This window comes from Ornithodoros turicata, chromosome 10 (assembly GCF_037126465.1).
Source record: "Ornithodoros turicata isolate Travis chromosome 10, ASM3712646v1, whole genome shotgun sequence".
NCBI classification, from domain to species: domain Eukaryota; kingdom Metazoa; phylum Arthropoda; class Arachnida; order Ixodida; family Argasidae; genus Ornithodoros; species Ornithodoros turicata.
The window spans coordinates 2,741,116-2,765,976 of NC_088210.1; the positions used below are offsets into that span (position 1 = coordinate 2,741,116).

The following is a 24,861-nucleotide window of genomic DNA, read 5'->3' on the forward strand; positions in this document are numbered from 1 at the left end:
GTCATGTCCTCCATCTGTATTCGGTGTTTTTCGATTGAAACCGAAAACCCGGAACCCTAGCCATATAATTCATAATCTGACCCAGAGACCATCAAAATCGTCATCTTCCTTCGGTTTTATTTCCCAGTTTAATGCTGACACTAAGTACATGCCACGTGTACTGTGTAGAAGACACACAAACACACTAACGTTTCCTCTTGACCACCATCTTATGTCTGTGTTCCATGTGACTGGTCAGGTGCTGCTTCTTCATGGCTGCGTAAGGACAGAGCGTACAGTTGAAGGGCCTCTCCCCCGTGTGTCTCCTCTCGTGCAACCTCAGGGTGTCCTTCATCGCGGCGGCGTAAGAGCAGAAGCGGCACTTGAAGGGCCTCTCGCCCGTGTGAGTTCTCTCGTGCGCCACCACGTTTGCCTTCAGCTTGGACGAGTACGGACAGAAGCTGCAAAGGTGCAAGGTCGTTTCCCGAGGAATCACTGGCCGGGGTGCGAACAGGGGCGTCCGTTCTTCTGAAACGACGACGTATACAATTAAACGGGGGCAATCTCAAAGAGCCATTTTCACGACATCTCTCTGGGAACATGTTTTTTTTTTTCGGAAAACGTCCAATCTTAGCTGGATTAGAGTCACTAAATAAGCTACGCTTCAGAGTATCGACACTGAGTTCCAAGAGCGAGCATGCGCCATCTTGTTCCCGCGCCACGCTACCCTCGCGCACGATGCCATCTATCGTGCGCGGGTGAAAGGTTCCTTTCGTTTGCAAGCAGCAGTTGACGTCCTTGAGCTCACCTTGACATCCTCGGCACGCTCTGGTTGACAATACATGGATTATCGCACAACAATCCTACACGCTTCTCTATTCCACAGGGAGCATTATGTTAGCCATCTTTGTTCCTCAAATGGGGATGATATCGGTGTGGTGCGGAAACAAGATGGCGCTCCTACTCTGCCTTGGACCTCAGTGTCGACACTCTGGAAACTTATTTAGTGACTCTAAGCTGGATAATAGACCTCTCTCTGTTCCTAAACAAATGACGTCATAGTGTTCGACAGCGCCACCAATTTGGTAGAGTTGAACTACGCTGGAAGCTATAGGGACGAACAAGGTCACGCCCAGAAACCACGGTCTTGAGGGGATTACGATGGCCCCTGAAAAGGACGTGACCTTCGGTCCTGCTTTTCTTTCAGTAGGAGGCAGCGGACAAGCGCCCATTCGTGGAACCCAGCCCTCCTTTCTATGTGTTCCAGCCTCAGAACATCAGTGCTCACATGCTCCCCTTCCAATTGGTTTCGGTCTGTCTACCAACGTTATAACGTTTCTCTGGTAGAGATCTATTGTGTATTTCATTCCTTCCCTTCTCTTTGTGAAACAAATGTGGAGATCAATGAGTGCTTCTTGCCCTAGCTGCCGGGCGCTTTTCGTGTCAGCGACATTCCATCGCTCTAAGGGGACGACGGAGCGCTTTCTCTGATGCTGTTCCGCCACTGAAAGTTTATAGCTTTTAAAAACTTCACAGTTAAACTGACCATATTGAAAGCTGTATACTGTCGAGGGCGAGTTATATGCAGGAGTATCACGTCACAAAGCGATTACCAGCTAACGAAGCAGCGTTTACGAAATTACTAGGTCATTCTGACACAAAGTTGACCCATATTTTGATGGATGAATTGATTTTTTTTTTTAATTATCCAGATGTGAGATCCGACAAAGTTGGGTCAGGCTACTCCAAAATATGTGAATAGAAAACCAATCCCAAAATGACCAACGCAGCTTAAAAAAGAAAAAAAAAAAAAAAGCATGGTCCAACTAATGAATGAGCCCAGTAATGAGGTCACAGAAACACGGATACTTCGGATGCTGTCGAGGTCACGATTTAAAAAATTGCATAACTACGTGACTGGACCATATACCACATGGATCTTGGTTATTACATTTTGACCCAAGCAAGAATGCTGAACAGTTGAGAAAGGATTACAAATTTTGTTCTGTAGTTGTGTCGCCGAAGATGGAAGGGTCCTTGTGCTCTTATATTGCACTGTTTATCGCTCCCCCTGAAAGCACTCTGAAAGTTGGATTACAGAACTACGACTACGAATTTCAAATAACTAAAAAGAGAAGAGCCAGTACATTCACATGGTCACGTTCTACTTTGCCATTCCAATCGGGTAGAACAACGGCTATGTGGGAGTGCGCGAGTCGTCTCACAGCAACGCCGCCGGAACCACGTTTATTGCGTTTAGTGTTGTTCCTATCCACGCTTCAAAAAAGCAAGAACATGCGTCCTAGCGAGATAACGCTCAAAAGAGAAGATAATAATAAAGAAGGGTACGCTCATATATGGACCTCTACCCGAGAAACGTCATCATGACGTTGGTAGAGAGACTGAAACCGAAACAAATCGGAAGGGGAGGGCTGGGTTCCACGAATAGACGCTTGTCCGCTACCTCCTATATTGAAAGGAAAGTAGGATCGAAGGTCGCGTCCCTTCCAGGGACCATCGTAATCGCCTCAAGACCGAGGCTTTCGGGCGCGACCTTGTTCGCCCCTAGCTTCGAGCGCAGTTCCTGTCGAACGCTATGACGTCATTTGTTTACAAACAGGGAGAGGTCTATTCCTCATGGCATCACTACTGCAGGCTCCAATTCTGGCTCAGGTTCCAATTTACCAGCTCCCGTGTCATAGTGATCGCTTTCCACGCAGAGACTGGGCAATTAGACGAGTTCGATTCCGGTTAGCGCAGCTGTTCTGTCTGGGGTTTTCCGGCAGACATTCCAGAGGAATGTCGGTTCGAGACGCACACTAACCCCCTTTTCCCTTCTACTTCATGCTGTCCCCCGTTTATAGCCACAGTTACTTCGGGGCGCTAACACGGAAGTCTAGTTGACTTCTGGCACTGACGCGTAAGGGGACGTCAAGCAGCTCATCTCTGCAGAGCCCCCTCCGGAGCATCAGTTAAACGGGTTGTGTGTGCAAAGCGCCCCTGGGTGTCACTGAGTGTTCTTTTCCCGGTACAGTCGTCTTCTGACGGACCAACGGGAGAGGAGTGTGGAGGAGCATTCCGACTTGCGAATAGGAGCGCCACACTCCGCAAAATGAGATGTCCAGTTTAATAATAATAAAGAGAAAAAAAAAAAAGAGCGCGCTCCGGAGCCGGTACTTAACGCACCCAAGCTTCCACGCTGGACTTGAAATGAAATTTGGGGAATTACGTGTTCAGACCGGGCATGACTATGCGCCGCAATGAGTCGGTTGAGGTCACTTTCGTTGTCTGTACTTCTTCGCTACAAGGACGGGACTTTTCTACAGTGGACATGTGGGGATGTTTCCAGAGGGATCTTTCTGCAGCAATAGATGACAGCACCCTAGCGCCCAATCGGCAATTCTTTGAGACATAAGTGTTGGTATTAATGTTGGAATGTGCTGCCATCAGTGAGAGTGCGAATACCTTTCCTTGTGTTACGCGTATCAGTGTTATAACAGCGTTCATCCCGTTGTTCCAGCTCCATTCCATACTAGGACCGGGTCGTATTTACACATTTCTAACAATAAGAAGGTCCGTTGCCGTACTCTACATCAGGCTGGACTTATGTTACATGTGACTAATTTGTACTGAACAGCGAACAACACGCTTCCCCGTACACTAACATATTAAAGGAAAGGAGCACATTTTGGTCACTTAAAGGCACGGTGAAGAGATACTGAGGATCGCTCGAAACGCTTCACAGGAACAGTCGCATCCGTTTCAGTCCAGTTCAAAACTATAGTGCTATTTCATTTCCCGTGGACCACGGTATAGAAGATCTCACGCGAAATAGTGGCTTAGTTTGTCTGTGATTCGATGACATGACAAGAACAGACGACAAAAGTTTGGAGTATGCCGGAATTCCCTCTCTGGAAGAAAATAAAAAATAAAACCATCATTCCCTAAGAACCAATGAGGACGCGGCCCTGAGAAAAGGAATGCCGCGACGCCTGAACGGCGCCTTTCTTCTCTGAGCGCCACCCTCTCACTCCTCCCAGTACGGAATGACGTCACGCCGCCGGAGCCTCTGTATTTACGAGGGCAGCGATGATCCTTAAAATTCGTTCCTTTAATATTGGTGCACCTTTTAGACAAAAAAAAAAAGAAAAAATAGCCGAGTAGATTGTGGGCCGATGCCGAACACAGTGCTATCGGTTTCATTGATGGGTTTCCGGGCGCGACCGTGCCTTTAATTAATCCAGCACTCTATCGGAAGCGAATGTGCAAAAAAAATTCCGCTGAACGATGTCTTATCTCCGCGCCGTTCAATTTACGAGGAACCGGGAAAAATCATCGTGGTGTGAAGCGGTGTAATCTCGGCGTAGGCGCGATCCGATCTGCTGCCGTGACGCAGACAGTACAGTGCGACATAAAAACTGCGTAACAAGACATTAGACGGCGCTCCTGCGGCGCCTCATCGTGACGCCATCATGGCTCATTTTCGTAGTGGACCTCCTAAAGAGCTGGGGAACTCTAGAAAGTGTCTGACCTCTCTAGGCGCCTCTCTAGGACCTCTCTAGCGCGCTAGAGATCAGCTACAATCGTCGCTTTTCTACAAGAACGCTTGGTAGCGAAAGGAAGATATGGGGATATTTTTTCACTGCTCGTTTAATTTCACCACGGTATGGGCGGATCGACACTGTCGGTTCGCGGGGGGGGGGGGGGGGGGGGCTTTGCTGGAGGCCTGGAGCGCGTAGTTGGGGAGGGAAGACAGGGAAATCCAATGTATAAACTGACGCTTTTGGAGGGGGCGAACGCCCCCTCCCCCCTTCCAGGATCTGCCACGGTTTCACGTTCACGCACTTTCATTATGGAAGTCTCTCAAAGCCACATAGAGTATTCGTAACTCGTGTATATTGTGACATACCAGTAAATCGTTCCGCGGACTGCTACGGAGCTTCACACAAAAACAATTAATTTTCTTCCTATGCTCAACGAAGTATTCGAGCAAAATGTGCATCAGCTTGTTCGAAAAAAAAAGTAATAATAATTGGGGGTTTACGTCGCGAGATACGTGAGATCTCGGGAACATGATGGAAACTGATTTTCTGAGGCTGGAACACGGAAGAGAGGACAATTTCTTTTATTTAACTGAGTTAACTTTATCTGTTCTGAAAAAGTGCCAAACAAATATACGTTTGGTGACGTGGCCGGCACGTTGCTCACGGCGTGATTGTGCGTACTTGATCAACTTTACAGGGAACTGTGTCGATAGTTGCTTTATAGCCCCCTCTGAGGAAAACCAACGGGAAACACCCAGGCAGGACAGCTAGTGCCGGAATACGAATCAGGATCGCCTCCGGGTCGCGGCGTAGAGCGATCATCTTGTCCACTACGACAGGTTTCAAATGAGGTGGGTGGTGCCAAAGAAAGGAACCGACTTCCCCTGCAGTACGCCACAGTCGGGTAACTATTGTAAAGCAATGTAGCAAGCCGATTTATCTGGCTGACCTCACTGAAATCCATACACGAACAAATGAAAGGACAACTCTCGCGACTGCACAAGACGGATAAAGGCGCTGGAGCTCACGCATAAATAAACCTGTACCCGAGATACGTCATCATGACGTTGGTAGACAGACCGAAACCGAAACAGATCGGGAGGGGAGAGCTGGTTTCCACGAATGGGCACTTCTTCGCTGCCTCCCATTGAAAGAAAAGTAGGACCGAAGGTCGCGTCCCATTCAGGGATCATCGTAATCCCCTCAAGAACGTGGTTTTCGGGCGCGACCTTGTTCGTCCCATAGCTTCGAGCATAGTTCAACTCTACCAAACTGGTGGCGCTGTCGAACACTATGACGTCATTTGTTTCCAAACAGGGAGATTTCTTCCTGACTGGCTGAGGAAAGGCTCGATCGTGCAACATCTGCAGGATGGTTTCTGTTTTTATCCGTGTGAGCGTAGTTCTGGATCTCTGGATTTTTGAACAGTTTTCAGGATGCCGTGGCAATGGTCTCGCACGATTTCTTCCAAGTTGTTGTTCCATTGCCATTGTGTGTGGTGTATTGCTAGACATGTCAAGAGTGCTATAGGAGTGCCGTCAAGATATGCTAGATATGTCATGTGGGTGTTGCTTGATTTCTCTCTTACAATTCTCTCTACAATGTGGTTCCGCATTCATGGTGTGCAGGGGCGGATCCAGGGCCTCGGTTACTGTATGTGTGTGCGTGGGGGGGCCCCCACGCACACACATACAGGGGGAGGGGGAGGGAGGGGGTTGTCGGAGCGTGTAGTGGGGAGAGAGGGAAATCCATGTACAGACAACCCGTTCCCTACCATGTTACGAAACCAGAACAAGGATTCGGGGCAATATTTCTCAGTGGTGGGCAGGGAAAGCGGGAAAAACGCAGCGTCTGATAGGCTAATAGTGCCCACCGGCATGCTTTAGCGGCGGCGTTACGTAATCAATGACGTAGGGGCTCAGGTCGTGGGGGCGATCGTCGAACCCTCCCCCGGGGTCAGCCACTGATGGCCACTGATGGTGTGAAGCGTATTAAATTGATTTGCTCGCAGCAGTGACCTCTCCGTAGCTTGCAGTTCCACTGGGAGGGTCGTAATCGCCGCGTGCACTGCGTTTTTACACGAATTGCGGTGTTGGCTCCTAAGGTTGGTCAAATTCTCCCTCAATGCATCCTGGTGACGCTCGTCTACGAAATGCTTCGTTGTGCGCACAGCAGAATGTAAGCGTCTGCGGTGCATTTGGTGGTAACCCCTTCCACGGACCACCGCATACCCTAGACGTTGCTGGTGCATTTCATAGCGTCACTTTTCCAATGAGCCCCATTTTGTACAGTTTTTCATTAAGGACTTTCTCGCATCCTGAAGCTGCAACGTCCACGTTTTCTCTGTCCATTATTGTTTGCGAGGTAAGCGGAATTCAATGTTCCATTTTGCTTCATTAGCATGTTCTGCTTCAGCTGATTTCTTTCTTTTTCCCTGCTTTCCAAACAGGCGTTGCAAACAATGGGGCTTAGCCTGCTGCCTCTGTGGTCTTTTTTTTTGTTGGAGCACGATTCTACTGTAGCACTGACTAAGCTTTTCTTGAAACTCATGCCGAGTACTGAGATTTATTGTAGATATGAGCCTTTCAAGGACAGGTACCACATATGTCCTCAACCATTCACTAGGGATTTGTCTTGTGTTCCATGCAACTAAACTGGTTGAGGTGAAATGGTTTCTTTAGCTTGTCGTGACCTCATTGACATTGTTCTTGCGCAATAACCGAGGCAGTTCTTCATTTATCCCTGTTTGACACCCACAATTCTCAAAAGATTTAGAAGATTTAGCATGCAACAACAGAGACCTTGTGCAATAAGGAATGTCAAAAGGGACATAGTCACTCAAACGTCATCAAAAGCTAAGAGAGAAGCGTGCACTAACAAATGCTACGAGCAAATGGTAGAGTCCTGTTGCAACAAACAGTCTGCAAAACATCAGCTGTTTTTGCAATGAAACGTAATATTAACCACACAATATGAACAGTATCAGTGGGACTATAATCTCTGCGATGTGCACCTGTCCTAAAGGACCTGCACTTTGTAGAGTGCTGTGGCCGATTGGGGTAAACAGTCGTCGGGGTCTTTGCACACAACAAGTGCCTTATTTTGAGATCAGTTTCCTAGCAGCTCTCTGATAAAGCAAAAACGCTACAGACTGCATACGAATATATCAAACAGTTTCTGACCTTTAGTAGCCAATGTAGAATGCACACAATGCAATACAGAAACCCCAGAATCCAAGCGAATAGCACCTGTCTAAAATATAATTTTTGCCTAAAACAGCTCGTACCACTCGATTTCGGGATACCTTCTACCGCTAATCGTTTGTTACGATCTTTCTGAACTGGAAGTTGATGTCATGAGAGTCATATGACGTTGACATCCAATCAACTCAATAATCTCTCACATCACGTACAAAAAAGGACAATCCAAAAACACTGACGTCAGGAAGGAACAAAGGAACATCACGCCCACAGTCTCTCTCACGACACATTCGTCGGCGAATCTACGTCGTCTGCGCTCTTGTTGTCCTGCGGCTGGAGCTTCTTGTGCGTCTTGAGGTGGCTCGTCAGGTACTGCCTCGTCTTTCCCGCATAAGGACACAGGGGACACTGGAAGGGCTTTTCTCCGGTGTGTCTTCTCTCATGTCCAGTAAGAGTGTCCTTCACGGCAGCGGCATAGTGGCAGAAGCGACACTTGAAAGGCCTTTCGCCCGTATGGGTTCGTTCGTGGGCCATCGTGTTCACTTTCACCTTGCTCGAGTAGGGACAAAACTTGCAAGTGTACATGGGCGATTCTCGTGGGATGTGCACTCGGAAGGGCGTTCGTTTAGCTGGTGATTCCGTACCTGCAAGATCCCACGCAGTATCAGTTTGTGAAAAGGTAGAAAAGTTATGAGAGCTCATATTTTTCGTGCAAAGCAATCTAACTGTGAGATGCGACCACTGAGTATAGTGCACCAGTTCTGCTTTCCCTTGAAACAGAAATGCAGCCTTTGAAAACTCGGAGGAAATGACCTCAGGCCTTCGGCACTTCGCTAGGAGCACTAACACAAGAGGAGTGAGGGTCGTAAACTTGAGCAGAATAAAGGCTGAAGTGTGTCACACAACATGGAAAAGCCAACAAGACTGAAGAGGGACATATGGGGTGTAGTATGCCTGGAGCAGCACAACATCTTGGCCCTACTAGTCCAATCGTGAACCAATACTGGGCCGGCAATGCCAATATTGGTCCAATGCTGAACTAATATTGGGCCAGTATTGCCAATATTGGTCCAATCTTGAACCAATATTGGCCCGGTGTAGCCAATATTGGTCTAATCTTGAACCAATATTGGGCTGTAATCGCCAACATTGGGCCAAGATGTTGTGCTGCTCGGGTTTCAGGTAATCCACAGACTCCAAACGCTCCTTCAGTTGTGGTCAGTGTCTCCAAGCTGGCTTACTATGATGCATAATTGTAGCTACAGTGGCTACCGTAGACAAGAGCTTTGATACAGATGTTAGCGGTGGCATAGTCATGGGTGGGGGATTGAGGGTGCCAAAGGGTTCCCTGTTAAGTAGCCCATTTATGTTACTCTCTCCATACTGAGGGACTATTTTCTCTACTTTAGCATTCATATGGGAATAGAACCAAACTGTAGGAAATATAAAACAAACTTTCTAAAAGTGAAAGACACTGACTCAGCATTCTGGTAACTGGGAACATAAAGCTCACTACAGCATCAACTTGTCATTTTTCTACTGCATTATACTGACACAATGCACACATAAAGAACACCTTCATCACACATTTTTTGCGTTAGGTATTACAAAGACGAAAATGGGCAGCAAAACTCAGTAAGCTATGGCCATGCTCCATTCAAAGGATGCCAACGATAGCAGCATAGATTTCATACAGTACAGCACAACCTGTCTACCCAGGAAGTACAATGTTTTCTACAGCTTTCGTGTGTAAGAAAGATAGAAGAAGTTTCGGGCTCAACGTATTGCATTCTCGAAGGATGGCTTATCTACTCTCATTAAGTATTTTCAAGAGGCAACGTGGTGTACTATTTGATTACTGGACACCACGAAAGCCTGATGTTTTTCATAATCGGACTCGTAATACGTTAATGGTAATGCGTTGGTAATGCGTTAAACAGTGATATAAACGTGGCAACTGCACTTTCAACAACTGATTTACTGATACGATCGTAGCTTTTTAAAGCCAGAGTAATCCCATCGGTAACAAACAGGCAACACAAGCATTCCACACTTGTCCATCGTGTTGGCTCTTCCTCCAGAAACGGCGTATTTTATCTGAGTGAGAAATACGAGAGAGAAATTTTTCGTCAACTTTTCGTATCTGCCTAGCCTCTTTGAACAATAAGGCACCTTTACTTCCATGTCTACCGATATGGGAAAAAACAGACAAAACTAAACGATGCAGAAGTAAAGGTGATACTATGTTGTTCGAAGAGGCTAAGCAGATAAGAAAACTGGATGAAAAAGGCTAAAGGATGGCCTCTATTTGATCCTCGACAAAATACACCAGTTCCTAGAGGAAAAGCTAAAAAGATGAACAAGTGTGGAATGCTTGTGCGGGATTGTGTCGAGTTTAAAAAGCTGCGACCGCGTCAATAAATCAGTTGTTGAAAGTGCAGTGCTTTGTGTGTCCCTGTGTGGTTTTATGTTTGCACCGAACTATTTTCATCAATTTTTTCCGATGTTCTTGTTTGCACTTGCTTCCCACAAAATTTCTACAGTGTGAGACAGCACCACACAGCACTATAGTTGATTGTGTTTCAGAGAGCCTTCCCCTATTAAACAAAACCACGAAAACTCATACGCAAGTTACTGGACCCCCTGACACAAGCTTTGAACTAGAGGAACACATCTGATGATCAATCTGTACAGGTGCAGTCAGATCATACACAACGTAAACGATGAGAATTGGCTGAGGCAGACCACAATTAGGGATGACACAGACACGTAAGCCTCAAATGCAAAAAAAAAAATGACGAATTCAAACCTCTCAGGGGAAAGGGACGCAGACGCCAGGAATTGAACTGTACTTGAGGAACTCCAGCTCGAGGGAAAGGCGTGCTGGTGTGGTGTAGCAGTTAGCATATCTGGCCAGAGATCGGAATATCCTGGTTCGGTTCCTGGCGTCGGCACCTCTTCCCCCCCGAGTTGTTTGAATTTGTCCGAATTAGATCATACACACTTTGCTGAGACAATTTGAAAGAGACATCGCAAGAGTACGCTGTAACATCCAGATGTTGAAATGCAGCTCTACTATGTTATCTCAAAATGCAAGGACCCTCATACATAGTTTTGAAGCGAGCCATCTTCACATTTGTTACACTAGAACCATGCAAGCATCGAGCATTGTGAAGTTCAAAGTCCACGTGCAAATCTTGAAAGTCACTCTTCCTTAATTACGCCTGCAAAGAAAAAATGCATTGCTACAGAAGAAGCACACAGACCATGCATGCAGTGGAAAAAGAAAAGTGCAATTTGTGAACAGTTGGCCCAATATAAAAATTTGCTGAACAGGAAATAAATTATGTAAGCTACGGTGTCTTCCGTCCACGACTTGAGCAGATCCCCGAGCAAAAGATGCAGCGAGATGCTGTCAGGTGACGCAGAAAAGAGTTGCGACTTCCAGAGATTCCACACACTTGTGTGCAACGGAGATCAATGAACAGATGTGCTTTCCACCTTCAGCATGTGAGCTTGGAAATATGGCAGATGCAGGCTGATGCCTATTAAAACAAAGGCACAGAGAAACATGCTTCTGGAACAAGAAACACATTAACAAGCAAGAGATGAATCTCACTTTAAGTGACCACCAGGCGCTGACCTAGAGGGGGTGGTTGCAGATGTCCTGACCCCTCTTCTCAATCTCTGTTGTCATATAGTGTTTCAAGCGACACTAGGTGGTGCATGTCGAATGTTGTGCAAACCGGACGCCCCCACCACAAAAATACTTGGCATGCCCCTGGTGAGCCCGTGCAAAGATACTTGGAATCAATTTTTTTTTAAAACAAATAATAAGAACGAGAATTCCCACAGAAGGAGTACATTTACACGTAATACCTGAGGAGCCCTTGTTATATGTATTAGTACATTGTGAGTGTAATTTATGTAACACGCAATTTTCCTGTTGCGTGGTTGGAGAAGCTGTGCAATGGAGGAAGGCGACATTAGTATACCGGGGGCTTCACAAAGCTTCCCTTGGCTAAATAATTCATGAACAGCTGGTAGGATTGAAAAACTTTCTTTTTTTACAGTAACTATCCCTCCGACATCGGCTAAGAACTGAACAGGGAGTGGCTCGTTTACATAGGGGACTCCTAGCTTTCAAGTTTTACTTCGGAACATCTGTTTAACGAACAAGGACCTTCAGTGAAAAGGATTAAAGAAAAAACAAAATTGTGTCGACACTTTCTGATTTGTTCGAGTAATTAATTGGCTTCGGTTTAGCGTAGAATTTAGTGTAGGGGATGCCAGGGCTCAGTCAAGCACGTTGAGTGTGTAGTAATGTCATTATCTTTACATATTTTCTGCTCTGAGCAGCATACCAATGTGCTGTTTTGCTCAGCTATATGTGGCTGCTAATTACGTGTTCACCCTTCTTGTTCCCACACGGGGGTGATGGAAGATAAGCAACCAGCAGAAGATACGCATCGGTTAGCCACTTGCGGTACATTCGTCGTCATCATGATAAAGGCAGACTCACTGACCTTTTTGAACAACAGCATAGTGAGCTCTTAATACCAATCTGATAGAGGAGAGGGAATACTGAAGCCTCTCTTCCTCATCTTCCACCATCCCAGTGTGCGAACTAGGCGGATGAACATGGCAGCGGGACAGCTGAGCAAAAGAGCACATTGGCACGCCGCTATGCGCAATGAATAAGTAAATCGAAACCGATTACTTATTCGAAAAAATCGCAAGGTGCTGACGCAGGATTCTTCCTGGAATATTTTTCGCCGAAGGTCCTGACCGGTAAAGCAGACGTTCCGAAAGCATCTCAAGTAAAACTTAAAAGCTAGGAGCTTTATTTACTTCGTCAGCACGTGCAAATGAGCTCCTCACTGCTTAGTTCTTGGCCCACGTCTCAAGGATGATGATTTCGATAGCACCACCTGTTTATGAATTATGCGACCAGGAGGGCTTCTTGAAAGACCTGTTATAACATTACGAGGATTCCTTTTTTTCTATTCGTACGGGGTGTCTACCAAACTGTAGGCTTCAAATTCCCCGACTTTTCCAGGCTTTCAGTGACTATTTCAAGCAACTTTCCTGACTAAACAAAGAAAAGGGAACTTGATGAACGCTGCTACATTTTGATACAGATCGCTCATAAAAATGATCATATATTCAGTAATGATGACATATGCTCTACTTTTCTGCCTCTGAGCTTGCCGTATTACTGAACTGCTATGGCTGCTCAAGCATAGATCAGCACTCGCGATTCGCTGCGCATTGCCACAGCACTTGTCTGATTTTCCCTGGCTTCAGCTGCATTTCAGCAAATTCCCTGGCACCTCCCAGTTTTACAGGTCTGTACACACCCTGATTCAGCAGTTCCCTCTGTATATTTATGAATGTGGCCTCGCATACCTTTAGCCGACCTTTTGCCACTCTACTAATGCGCCCCGTTCTGTATCGCCGCTTGTTACTCTTCTGGTTCTATTGCAACTAATCTGGAGCCTATGATGAAGATAAAAAAAGAGAAAGGAGAAAACAAGAAATAGAAAGTAGCTCCTTATGCGTTACTCACACTGCTTCAAGCTATACGGTCTTCTTTGCTTTTGCAGTATCTGTGTTGGGGTGACAAAAAAAAAGAGCTTGCTGCAGTTCCTGTTTCTGCAGATTACAAACCTGAACTCTACGAGTTTTTTACTTTAAACCACCGACCACTCTTCATTAATTAAGAAATTTAATTATGGAGGTTCATTAACACTCACGCTAGCTCGTCAAACAATATTACATTTAAGTAGGCCACATCACAAATAAGTGTACAGATGCACTTTCACAGGACAAACTAGTAATGAATTTATGAAAATTTGGTCCGCTTCTCATGAAGCTCCGTCTATATCAAGCACATCATTTTCTGGCTGTGCCTTTCAATCCATTTCAAATATTCATAGGGAAGACAAATGTGATTAGCACAGGCACAATAGGATAAAAAAATGGGCTCTAGAACATAGTCCATTTATACTATGGACTGAGCAGCATAAAGGAATCTTTGTTGGTCCACAAGTCGATGGGGGAAGGCTTTCGACCTGAAAAAAGCAAACTGCAAAATATGAGGTATCAGTGTACACATCAGAAATATTAGGAAGATGAGATTCATTTGCTTAGCGAGACTAGATAGACATACTAGATAGAAGATGTTTAGAATCTTGGTGTATCAAGCGTGATTCAACAGCATGTAACGCCAACCGGCCCCTGACGGAAGTTTACGATATCTTGGTAGATAAGTAGGCTGATCTGTACCTTCGGACACATTGTGTGCTGATGATGCCACCTGAATATGTCGGCGAAACGTCTATATTTTTAATTGTTTTCCCCTCTGTTATGTTAAGCCAGAGATAAAGTACCTTTTAAAGAAAAATGTCTGCAATCCCAAGTGGTCTATGTTAAGGATTTCTGCTTAAAACCACTTATGTACAGAGTGGTTCGAAGTGGTTTCGAGTGGAAATCCTTTCATAAACCACTTGCACCTTGCAAAAATTTTTCACCCGGACAGTATTTAGACCTGCATCACCTCCCATGGGGATAATGCACATGAGGATAATGCAGGAGCACCAAACCAGGAGATACCTTACACCTTTACCTTAGATCTTACACCACCAGCTAGCCTGCACCTATGCCATTCTATCTTTACCTCTGTGATCTTTTACAACTGCTTCCTTCGATGTGTTTGGAGCATTCTACGCTGCTACCTGAAGGCTGCAATGCATTTTATTTCACACACTTGTTCCTGCCTGTGCTGAAGGATGCATTGCACTGATGAACACAGCACTACTGCACCAGATCAGTGCAAAATAGAAGCAACGAACATAATACACGGGTGACAGTGTCTCACTGCTGGTGAGCCTCATCTACAATTAGGAGCTGGTGCCATCTATACCTTGTTTTCACAGTGAATACGTTGCTCGAAGTGTGCTGCGCTCTAGATCCACTGCATAGCCTCAGGAGGCCTACAGATGGGAAAGTCGCTCCTTAACATCTCGAAGTGTAAAAAACATTATTGGGATCTGATGTGCAACTTGCACCATCATCATGGAGTTGTGCAGCCATACCAGAGCTTCACATACACTAGGTGAATAGAGAGCTGTACGGTCAAAATTATGTTTATCACCCATCTTTTGTTATTCAGTTTTCATTTAATGTTTCGTTCTCGGGTTTTATGATTTTTCAAATTCTGGAGGGAAAAATTAGGTGCTATTTACGCACGAAAATTCGGGGAGAAATTGGGCACTATGATCTCTGTTTAGTATGTCGCTGGGGAATTTTTGGGTGAAACGAAAGGCATATGAAACAAGCCACTGCTGTGACACTCGGATGTGAAACAAGGACCGTTATGTTTCTGCCCGGAACTAGGGTAGTAAAAGGCTGCAGTATTCAAACACTTGTCCAAGCTCCACAAAAGCTCGTCTTTGACTCCTGCAGGAGAGGGTCTTGGAAGGAGGACAAATAGTTTGTCACAAATAGCTCTCTTTTGCTGATATTATCATTCACTTTTCGGACGGTTTACTGAGAATGACAAGTTGAAGGACCGCAAGGATTTCGGGTAGATATCGGGTTTCACCTGAATTCTTGAAAACTTGTTCGGGGGAGAACTGTCGTGAAAAATCGGGTTTAACCCGAGAACGAACTAAGTAAAACCCCGATAACTCGAAGTCGTAAAAACCGGAAAAAATTTCGAGATAAGCGGGGTTTCGAGTTAAGCGAACAGCGAAAATTACGTTGCCACGAGTGTTACCACAGTGCGCTATGTTATGAAACGTAAAAAAAAAGCGTTCCTACAGTAATAGGGCTCGTAAACAATTCCGAAGCCATTTATTTTTTAACATCATCTGAGACTGAATAACTCCGTAATAGCAATCTGCTTTGCATTTGCGTCTGTGAACAAGAAAGCATCTTCAAGCACTTCAGTGCAACGCATGAGACGCTCCTCCCGGCACGTCACTACCGCGGCTGCTCTCGACGATTTCTGTATCACTCAGTTCGCCGCTACTGGAACATCGCCGTCGTAAAGCGCATAGTACTCGATGTTGAAGTCCTAAGTCACTCTCCCCAAAACATGCGAGGCGCATCACGTTGTTGCACAATTCATCACAGCCACTGAAGTGGTTTGCTGGCTCCGGTACGGCGGTGGAAGACCAGAAACCCGCATGAATGAAACAGTTCATGCTATTGGCTTGATGAACTTGCTACCAGGCCTTTGGTAAGTGCCACCTTCCGCTCCAAAGTCAGGGACTTTCATGCGCGTTGTTCAGCCATCATGGCGCCGCAAAGAACAAAACGAAGAGATTCTCGGACAAATGCAGAGGAGGAGGAGGAGGAGGAGTGACGTTGGGTGGAAAGGGGAGTGCTGTCTGCCAGCCACAGCTAGCGGCGCGCGAGGCGCGAGTCACTAGGACTGAAAGGCTTTGACCTTGACCTAGCCTGGGGGACCGAAGAATGCACGTTATCAGCCGTAGGTACGCTGACCTACCGGTGATGGGATTTCGAGATATTCGTACTCGGGCAAAAAAAAGCTTCGACTTAAAAGGGCCCAAATGTATAGGAAGCATTGGGGCATGGATCGGGACGCAAAAAATATTCGAGATAACCGATATTTCGAGATAAGCGAGTTCGAGTTAACAAAGGTTTACTGTACCCTATGAATGTTATTGTTAGCAACTGTTTCAAATTATACCTCGGGAATGGATTTATTGTGGATCGCACCTCAATAGGTCTGAGCAATGAGAGATAAGAAGTTTGCACGTCCACAGTCATAGACATTGTCATCGACCCGGGTCTTCAGATGGGCCTGCGGTTGTGTGCCTATCTATGCAAGTCAGTGCCACAGTACGTGCTGAAAGAGGAAAACAATCTATGCGTTTGAAATGGAAGGTTCTCCACTGCCTTACATGAAAGAAACCCTCTTACGGGGAATTAGTAATTTACATTTTAATTAATTAACAAAGATTGGTAACTCCCGCGATCCATATTAAAAGCAGCAATTTCCCTGAGGACTTAATTCTCGTAGCGTCCCCTTTCCGAGAAATTAAAATCTCACAAAACAGTGGTAACAATGATAGCAAAGTACGAGCTCTTGAATTTGCAATGAATGAGTACTCAAACTGACCCAGTGAGTGTTACTTATTGTATGTGTTCCGTAAACATTATTATTTATTATATTTCATATTAAGTAAACTTCTCTAACGTAATTGTTCTGACCGACTATCCGAAACCTCATCACTGCATTTGCGTACAACGGTGAATGGTGTGAGTGAAAGGTAAATTTTCGCAGAGTTCCAACGATGGGCGTGCTGTTTTCCAAAAAGCAGCACCACATCGTTGAATGTAACTTTGTGCTTTGCATCATTACTGCGTCTGTCATTCCATTGATCGCAGAAATTAAAATATTTAGATCAAAATATTTTCTGGGCTTCGGGAGGTTTTAAAAGACCATTTTGTCCAGAGGTACGTTGGAGCAATGTACCAAGACCAGCTTGCACGCAGGTATGTCAGATAAATGTGTGCGAACCAAATCATAAATGAGTATGTCTGGTACACAGAGGGTTGTAAAATAAATGCTCAGCCTGGCAATCCCCATGTACCTCAATGTGGGTATAGATCTTACAAGCAAACTATGAGGGACATGCTATATCATAATTAGGACTACATAGTTTCTGGTTTATCCAAAAGTACTCTGTTTTGGGGATTACAGCAATTCTGAACCCACCAAGAAAAGCCACACCGGGATGACTTGCTGACGGGAAACTGCTTCCCTGTTGACCGTCTTCAAGAGATATAATGGGGTATAACAGGAAAAATGCGGATCACAAAATGTGGCTTTCGTGACAACAGTTCTTAAAGTGGCTTTAAAAGGGGTTGGTGTTTGTGGGTCTCAAAGGCTGCTGGGAGCAAGTACAATGACCATTAGTTCAAATCCACTCGCACTGCAACGCAGGAACAAGTACAGTTATGTGTGATGTGCACCGACGGTTCGACCATAGGGTTCGGTTTGGGTTCACCTCTGGAAGGCAACTACAGTGGTTAAAACGAGTTACAGGGGCAATAAACAGGTATACGAGGAGGTATACAGGTATTTTTTTTCTAATGCGGCGCGATTCGTTGCCTACGGTGAACATTTTTGAAAAATTGCCGGAAAAAAATAAATAATGGCTCTAAACCGATCAAATATTCACTGCATCCTTTCGCACTTACACACTGCCCTGGGACAATAGCCACACGTCATTTTGACATTGTGCACCATCAACCATTCAAGATGTGGGACACTTACACATTGATGTTGTTGTAATATCACGAAGTGAGGTCAATTCTAAACATATCTACACTTGCCAATCTCAAGGTAGCCAGATCAAACGGAACCAAAAGGCCTCAATCTTCCATTTCATGTGCGCATCATGTTTTCAGTGCTGTATTTTTCCGCGAGGTCACTGCAGCACCATCACGTGTGAATCAAGAGAGTGAGAAAAAAAAGAAAGAAAGAAAATTGTGAACTAGGGAGTAATTGTGGCTGCTAGTTCCCCAGATTGCAATTACTCCCCATTCTGAGTCACCCGGCCCAAAATTGACACCTCAGATCGGAAGCAGTCAGCAAATTTCTTAGCTCTGAATGCAACATTCTATGCAAATATGTGCCCTCTGTGAAACTTTTTGCCTGCAAAGTGAAAGAACAGTGGTTCTTCCTTGGCAAATTGTGTCTTATGCGTGTCACTCAATATAGTATCGGTATTTTTAATTCCGATGGATCGTGAGGACAAAACGTGAAATGTAGTCCCCAGACTGACATTCATTTCGCCGAATGCATTTAGCCCAGAATGGGCATAATGGTTGTGGCAATTAGTTTAGTCCCCAAAAGGACTACATTTGCTCACACAGAGTAAGCTCAATCCTTTGCGACGGTCTTTTCCTCTTACAGTGTAGCATACAGCAGCATTTCGTCAGTCATACTCTACACATCACACCATAATTTCACACTTATAAGCTGTGCATTATCTGTTGACGAAACTTTCCAAGAGGTGGGGTGTGGTTGATCTGATTAAACATTAACCAGGACAGCGGAAAAAACTGCTCGGAAATGTGGCTACTGACTGTAATCCCCGTGCTTTTTTAGGCAGGTGACCTTCTTTCCTCCACATGGCTCCTTGAGGAAGGTCGGTGGTCCCGAGGATGACTCGGTTGTTACAATACCGAGCCTTTGCCATCATTCATGGTATGACCTCGTTGCTATGAACCGGTCACTTACAACAGGCCACAGGCTCAAGTCTGCCATTGGACAGGCTCAAGTCTGCGCAGGGTGGAATCAACATCGAAGAACTGTGGTTATGAGCGGCATGCAGACGTGAATAGATGGAGAGAGGGCAGCAGGATGGAGTGGGGGACAGAGGGGTTAAGCGTGCGTCCTGGGCTGACTTCAGGAAAACTGTGCCAACGTCCGCCTGGAAAGTCTTTGGAAAACCCAGGGAAAACCTCAGACAGCACAGCCGGTGACAGGATTTGAACCTGTGCCACCTCCCAGTCTCGGCGTGGAAAGCAATCATCCTAGACACTATGCCACGGGAGTTGGTAAAGAAGAACATTTCTACAGATGGGATTCAAGCTGCTTTCTGAAAGTGTTTGTGTGATCCAGTCTGCGAGGGCAACATTGAGGAACTGCCGTTTCCAGAAGGAAGTGGTAATGAGTTGATGGCGTAATTTTCAAGGTCGTTGTAAGCGCAATAAAATATGCTAATGAAAAGTTGTGTGCGGGTCTTTCGACATTGATCAGTTCACATTTATGAGTACATCCGATAGAACAGCCGCAGCTTATCTGCGGGTGTGGTTTATGCGCCAGATATTTTTCCGTAACGGAGGAAAATCAGACCCTGTGCTTACCTGCGGTGCTGCTTATAGGTGTGAGATGACGGTAATTTAGATTTCTCCCGCAGTCAGCAATTTGGGCAGGTGTGAATTTTTTTTTAATGGTTTAGTTCTGGTTCCGCTCCCAAGATGGTGCCGAGAGTTTCGGTTTGGTTAAGTTCCAGTTCGGCTAAAGAATAATGGTTTTCGGTTCAGGTACAATTTGACACTCTGACTGGGATAGAGGAGGTTAACTCGGAGCAGTTGAACATTCAACGAATGCACTTATACAAGAATGAAATATCGTGCATGTGCCTAACTAATATACAAAGATGCGTAATTCAACAACCCCAGTATGCCGTGATAGACACCATTATACTGATCGACCAGTGTACCTGTCTATATACAGAGTGTTTGCTCTAACGTGTCCAGAAATTTTATTTAAAGTGAGCAATAAAAGAGAAACGAGCGCTACTTTTGAGCTACTTGGCTAAGCAACAGGTGCTACTAGTAAAGCAGTATCTGTTCCTTACTCAAGTAGCAGAAAAGTACCACTTGCTTTTCTTTTATCGCTAGCTTTAAATATAATTTCTGGGCACGTTAGACCAAACACCCTGTATGCAGTCAAATCCTCGTTAATGTAACGCCCCCAATTTATGACCCCTTTTCTTGGAAAAGTTCCTTCCCTATGGTAACTCCTATTATTCATTCATTCATATGACAATGACCGGTGTTTTCTGCACAAGTGGGGGCAAACATCTGTACTTTACGCTCGTTACTACGACTGGTGGTCAGTGAACCGGCGGTTCTCTTGACCTAAAACGGCCAAAACGTGGGCCCGCTTTCGGGGTGCCTCATTGTGTCTGGTGTGCTTGGACGAGCAGTGTCCTTGGTCATATGGTCAGAGCAACCTGCTGCAGTCATACAGTGTACATCGATCATGCCGAAGAAGAACTGCAAATGCACAGAGCTCACTGATTTTAATGAAGAAGCGGATATGTGTGTGGACTGAGAAGTGCACTAAGCAAGTTTACTTATCGGACCTTTTCGAAAAAACGAAAGAAAAAAGGTGTGGTACATTCTTTTTGAAGTGCCCATTATTCATCTTCCGCTAGGAGCTCACGTAATTTTTTCCACTTTTCAAAGCTCAAGTAAAGGGTGTGGTACGAGACATAACACATGATGTTGTTTCAAACGACAATTCGCTTTATCACCAGAATCTGCAGGAACGGATTCTGGGAAAGGGAATATTAACGAGTTGTTTCGATTGTATATCCAAGCGCTGTTGCACACACTCAATTTTATCACTTTTGTATTCCAACAAAAAGACGCAAATGCCAAACAAACTTCCGTTCGACAGGGCAATGACGGACAGAAAGTCTAAGACTGAAGCGATCGAGCTGCTCCCCTCGCGTACCAACAACGAGTTGGTCAATAAGAATAGAAAACGGGATAGTTGTGTCCGTTGAAAGATTTGAACAATGCACCAAGCTCAGCTCATCCGGGACGAATATGCTAAACGCGAGTGCGGAGTCTGCTTCAAGCTGCCAACAAATGCCTGCAAGAGTTGGTGTTGTGGCAAACACATAAAACGAAGGGTGCTGGTGAATTGGTGGAACCAAGCTGTAAGTCAAAAGATCTCTCCTTCCTTACAAACAGTAACCTAAGCAATGTTTCCCAGGAGAGTAAATGGTAGATGATACCATTCAACTTGTTTGCCATCTTTCATCTGCCCATAAAAAATGCACGAACATCCAGGTTCGTCAGAACGTCTCGGCCAAATCCAACAACAGCTTGTACACTCCTGAGAAGGAATTTGATCGACTGGCGACACATCAAAGATGACTGAAATTTATGGCAGGCAGTTTCAACATCACAACACGTGATAGACTAGAGAGCCTCAATGCTCAAGAGTATTATCAGGACTCCCGAGTTCTTATTCTCTGTACTTTCAATATTAGGAGACAAGCATGATCACACTAGAGTATCCTGCACATACAAAAGACTATGTGCACGACGGCCCCAGCGAAGACACAAGTCTACATACCAAGGGACATTTACGCCTTAGAAACAGTTTTGTGAAGAAGAAGAAAAAAGAAGCACACATCTTCTACCAGGCTGGAGATGCTGAAATGTGACAAGCTTAAAAACAGACAACAGCAACTGAATGCTCCGGTTCATCTTGGCACACTACCTATCTTCCATGTGAACACACATTTGCAGAAGACGGAAGAGCCTGAACCTGAATGAATACGGTAAAACCCTGCACACAGCCGGTCAAAAGTGTATTACGATACACATGGCAGCACTTTTCAACAAGGAGATGAATACCTAGAAGCAATACAGTCATCTCTTTCAAAACAAGAAGACAACTGTAAAGTAAGGAAATGCTCTTGCGCCCTTCAAGATCCTCTCAACGCATGAAAAGGAAGCAAGCGTGCTGAAATGCTTTGTCAATAAACGGCGTAGTGAAAGGCTCTTTGTAACAACATCACGCTTGGTGTGTATCGCATTTCCTATATCGAGAGCTCGGATGATACCAAAAGCTTAAATGCAATAGAAATTTCTATTTCAGAAGAAGAGCATGTTGAAAGAGTCCCATCACGAGTACCTGACACGGTGTTGGACAATGGTATGGAAGTACCGTAATTTCACGCGTATAAGCCGCAGGACCGTTTTTTACGGATGTTTTGAAAATTTTCGGCCAGATAAGCCGCACTCACAGGTAAGCCGCGGGCAATGGGAGGTGGCTGATTTGTGCAACAAAGGGGACCATAGAGAAGGCCGTAAGCCCTGTGGTCCATACTCGGGGGTAGGCATGGTGTACAACAGAGGAGGTCAGTTCTAATGTTCTACCAGGATCGGAATGTGCCCTTGTTGCGTGTTTTTTCATGGATCGACAGGTCAGAGGCCTTCCAGAAGACATAAATCACTGTAAGAACTTTTGTTAAAGGCACCAGGAAAGTCAGTCTACTCGAATGTGGACGTGCCCCTGTTACGCATTGTTCGTGCATTGGCAGGGCGGTGCTGTTCCAGAGACACTGTCGGCCCTCTGGTTAAGACCTGGGTATGGGGAAAATACCAGGGAAAAATAGTCATCAGATAAGCCACAGGGTGACCATGAGAGAGAGAGAGAGAGAAAAAAAAAAAAAAGAATCTTGCATAAGCCGCGGCTAATACGCGTGAAATTACGGGATTTCATTGCTACAATTAATGCTAAGGCAAGGGCAATAAGGTGGAAGTGTGCATCCTGTACAGACGTACCCAATGGAGACACTTGGTATCTCGTGATCAGTGTCTCATGTGGTTTCACCATGTCTGTGCTGGAGTGAAACACACTGTCCTGGCTATGGTGTAGTAATGTATGATGCTAAGCATGGGATCCATAGTGTGCTGAACACGGTTACGAATGCAAAGAGACAGGAACAGACATGGGCAGAGTTCCACTATCAACTGGTTTACTTTGAATTTTCTGCAGCGCATTCAAACTGTTCAGTATGATTCCTGCGGCAAATTTTCCACAAATGCCACACGAGGTCAGGTATTGAAAAAAGTTTGTGCCTCGTGTAAAGCACGTGGTCCACTCCCTTCCATGGTCCTGCGGTAAACAATACATCAGCCGAACCTCCCAGTGTGTAGATAATTGTCTTTGACAACATAATTCAATAATTCAGTCTCTGTCGAATGACACCTCGAACTCGAAGCGCATCTCAGCTCCTCCCATACTTGCACCTCAATCTCTGACAGTGCAGTTGTTCTACACGGCCACCCTTCCTGGCTGGGGCGCGAAATCATGAAGGACACCTTCATAGACTGGTCTATGAGCAACGTGGGTCAGCGGTCACCGCTGGAGGTTGCCTTTGTTCCCCTGGACTTTCCAAGCTAAAGTTGTTTCTGTTCAAATAAACCACTTGCTACAGTTGAATGCTGTCCGTGCGCATCCCTGTGCATTCTTAACCACGTTCAATGCCAACCAACACGATCTTTATCTACGTGCACAGGGTGTGCTGTGTTTTTCAACAGGAATTCAGTTTTTGTATGCAAATGAGGCGAAGCCAGAACTACGTGCAGCTTTTGCCGTGCTTTTTGCAGCTTTTGCGTGCAGTAAAAATCACTATTGATAAAACTATTGCAGATGTTGTTTTCTCATTCTCTATTCTGGGGGGGGGGGGGGGGGGGGGGGTCACTCGGGGAATTCCACCATTAGAAGGCTTTTTCACCATTTAGGGCCATAATGCACAAAGACGATGCTGTTGGGCAGTATGGAACATGCAGGCTGAAAGTTATAAAAACACTCACGTTCAGGTTCAAAATACGTATACATGCATGCGCCGAGTTGCTAAATCGGACAGACGTATGGAATTAACGACATATACTTAAACTCATGCTCCTATGCACGGCCAGCAGAGAAACTGAGACGGACAGTCCCTTCCAAACGCCCACCAATGCCTTTAGTTGTTGGTAGTTGTTAGCGCAGTCGCATTCAATTCCGAAAACGAAATCGCTCACAGAAAAGCCTTCAAGGTGTCTGCTTGGTAACGACCCTTTGAAGATATGAATCATAGTCTGCTTAAAGAGCTACCCTTCCGCATACATAATTCAAGTACACGCGAAAATACTAGGCTGAGCATATCCTCCGGAACCCTGTACTTATCCGACATAACTGACGCCGACTCAACGTACTCGTACGTTCGTCCAAATTTGTCTACACGACGTACTCGAATGAGAAATGGTTCAGATACTTTGGTTAGACGTGCACCCGGACACAGCGTAAACAAAAACTGCTCAAGATATACCTTACATATGAGATTGAACATCTGTCAGACCCGCCGTTGTCCTCTCGCAGGCTTGTAAGCGGGGAATGGTCTTCGGAGCACACGAAATTGGCACTGGAAGGTTTTTTCACCTTTTGTCCAGCACACACACACACATACAAAGGGGTAAAAAAAAACGGCGAAACGCACCACAAAGCAGCATAACTGTCACAACACAGAAACATAGAGGAATACAAGCCAAGGGGCTAATCCGCTAATGCTGCTAATGCTACGATGACCAATAGCAGTGGACGTTACTCCAGCAGCTGCAGAGCCTGGGCAGTTCCAGTCGTTTATACGCACACTGCACGTAATTCACCATATGGGCTTCGTTACTTGGTGATTACTGACGCACGTGCCTGAAATAAGTCGTCAAGTTTCAGTTTTATTAAATGCAAAACGGCCGCGAGCACAGATGCGAATGAACGGATTGTCTTTTGGATTGGATGG

The 24,861-nt window shown here is 45.4% G+C and overlaps 1 protein-coding gene across 1 annotated transcript; it reads right to left on the minus strand.

The window, feature by feature from the left end:
* Window positions 1-97: 97 nt before the first annotated feature.
* LOC135370369 (protein krueppel-like) lies at window positions 98-24,832 on the minus strand. Its single transcript, XM_064604104.1, has 3 exons — window positions 24,399-24,832; window positions 8,189-8,367; window positions 98-418 (listed from the first exon to the last, which is right to left on the minus strand). The coding sequence occupies exons 1-3, from the start codon at window positions 24,412-24,414 to the stop codon at window positions 185-187; spliced, it is 429 nt and encodes a 142-aa protein (XP_064460174.1). The 5' UTR covers window positions 24,415-24,832; the 3' UTR covers window positions 98-184.
* Between the last annotated feature and the right edge of the window lie 29 nt (window positions 24,833-24,861).

What these genes read in the sequence shown, in the direction of transcription:
- LOC135370369 (XM_064604104.1), bottom strand. An exon ending in TCTGCCACTATGCCGCTGCC is followed by an intron (nt 419 to 8,188) that starts GTGAAGGACACT and finishes TACTCGTCCAAG; the next exon opens with CTGAAGGCAAACGTGGTGGC.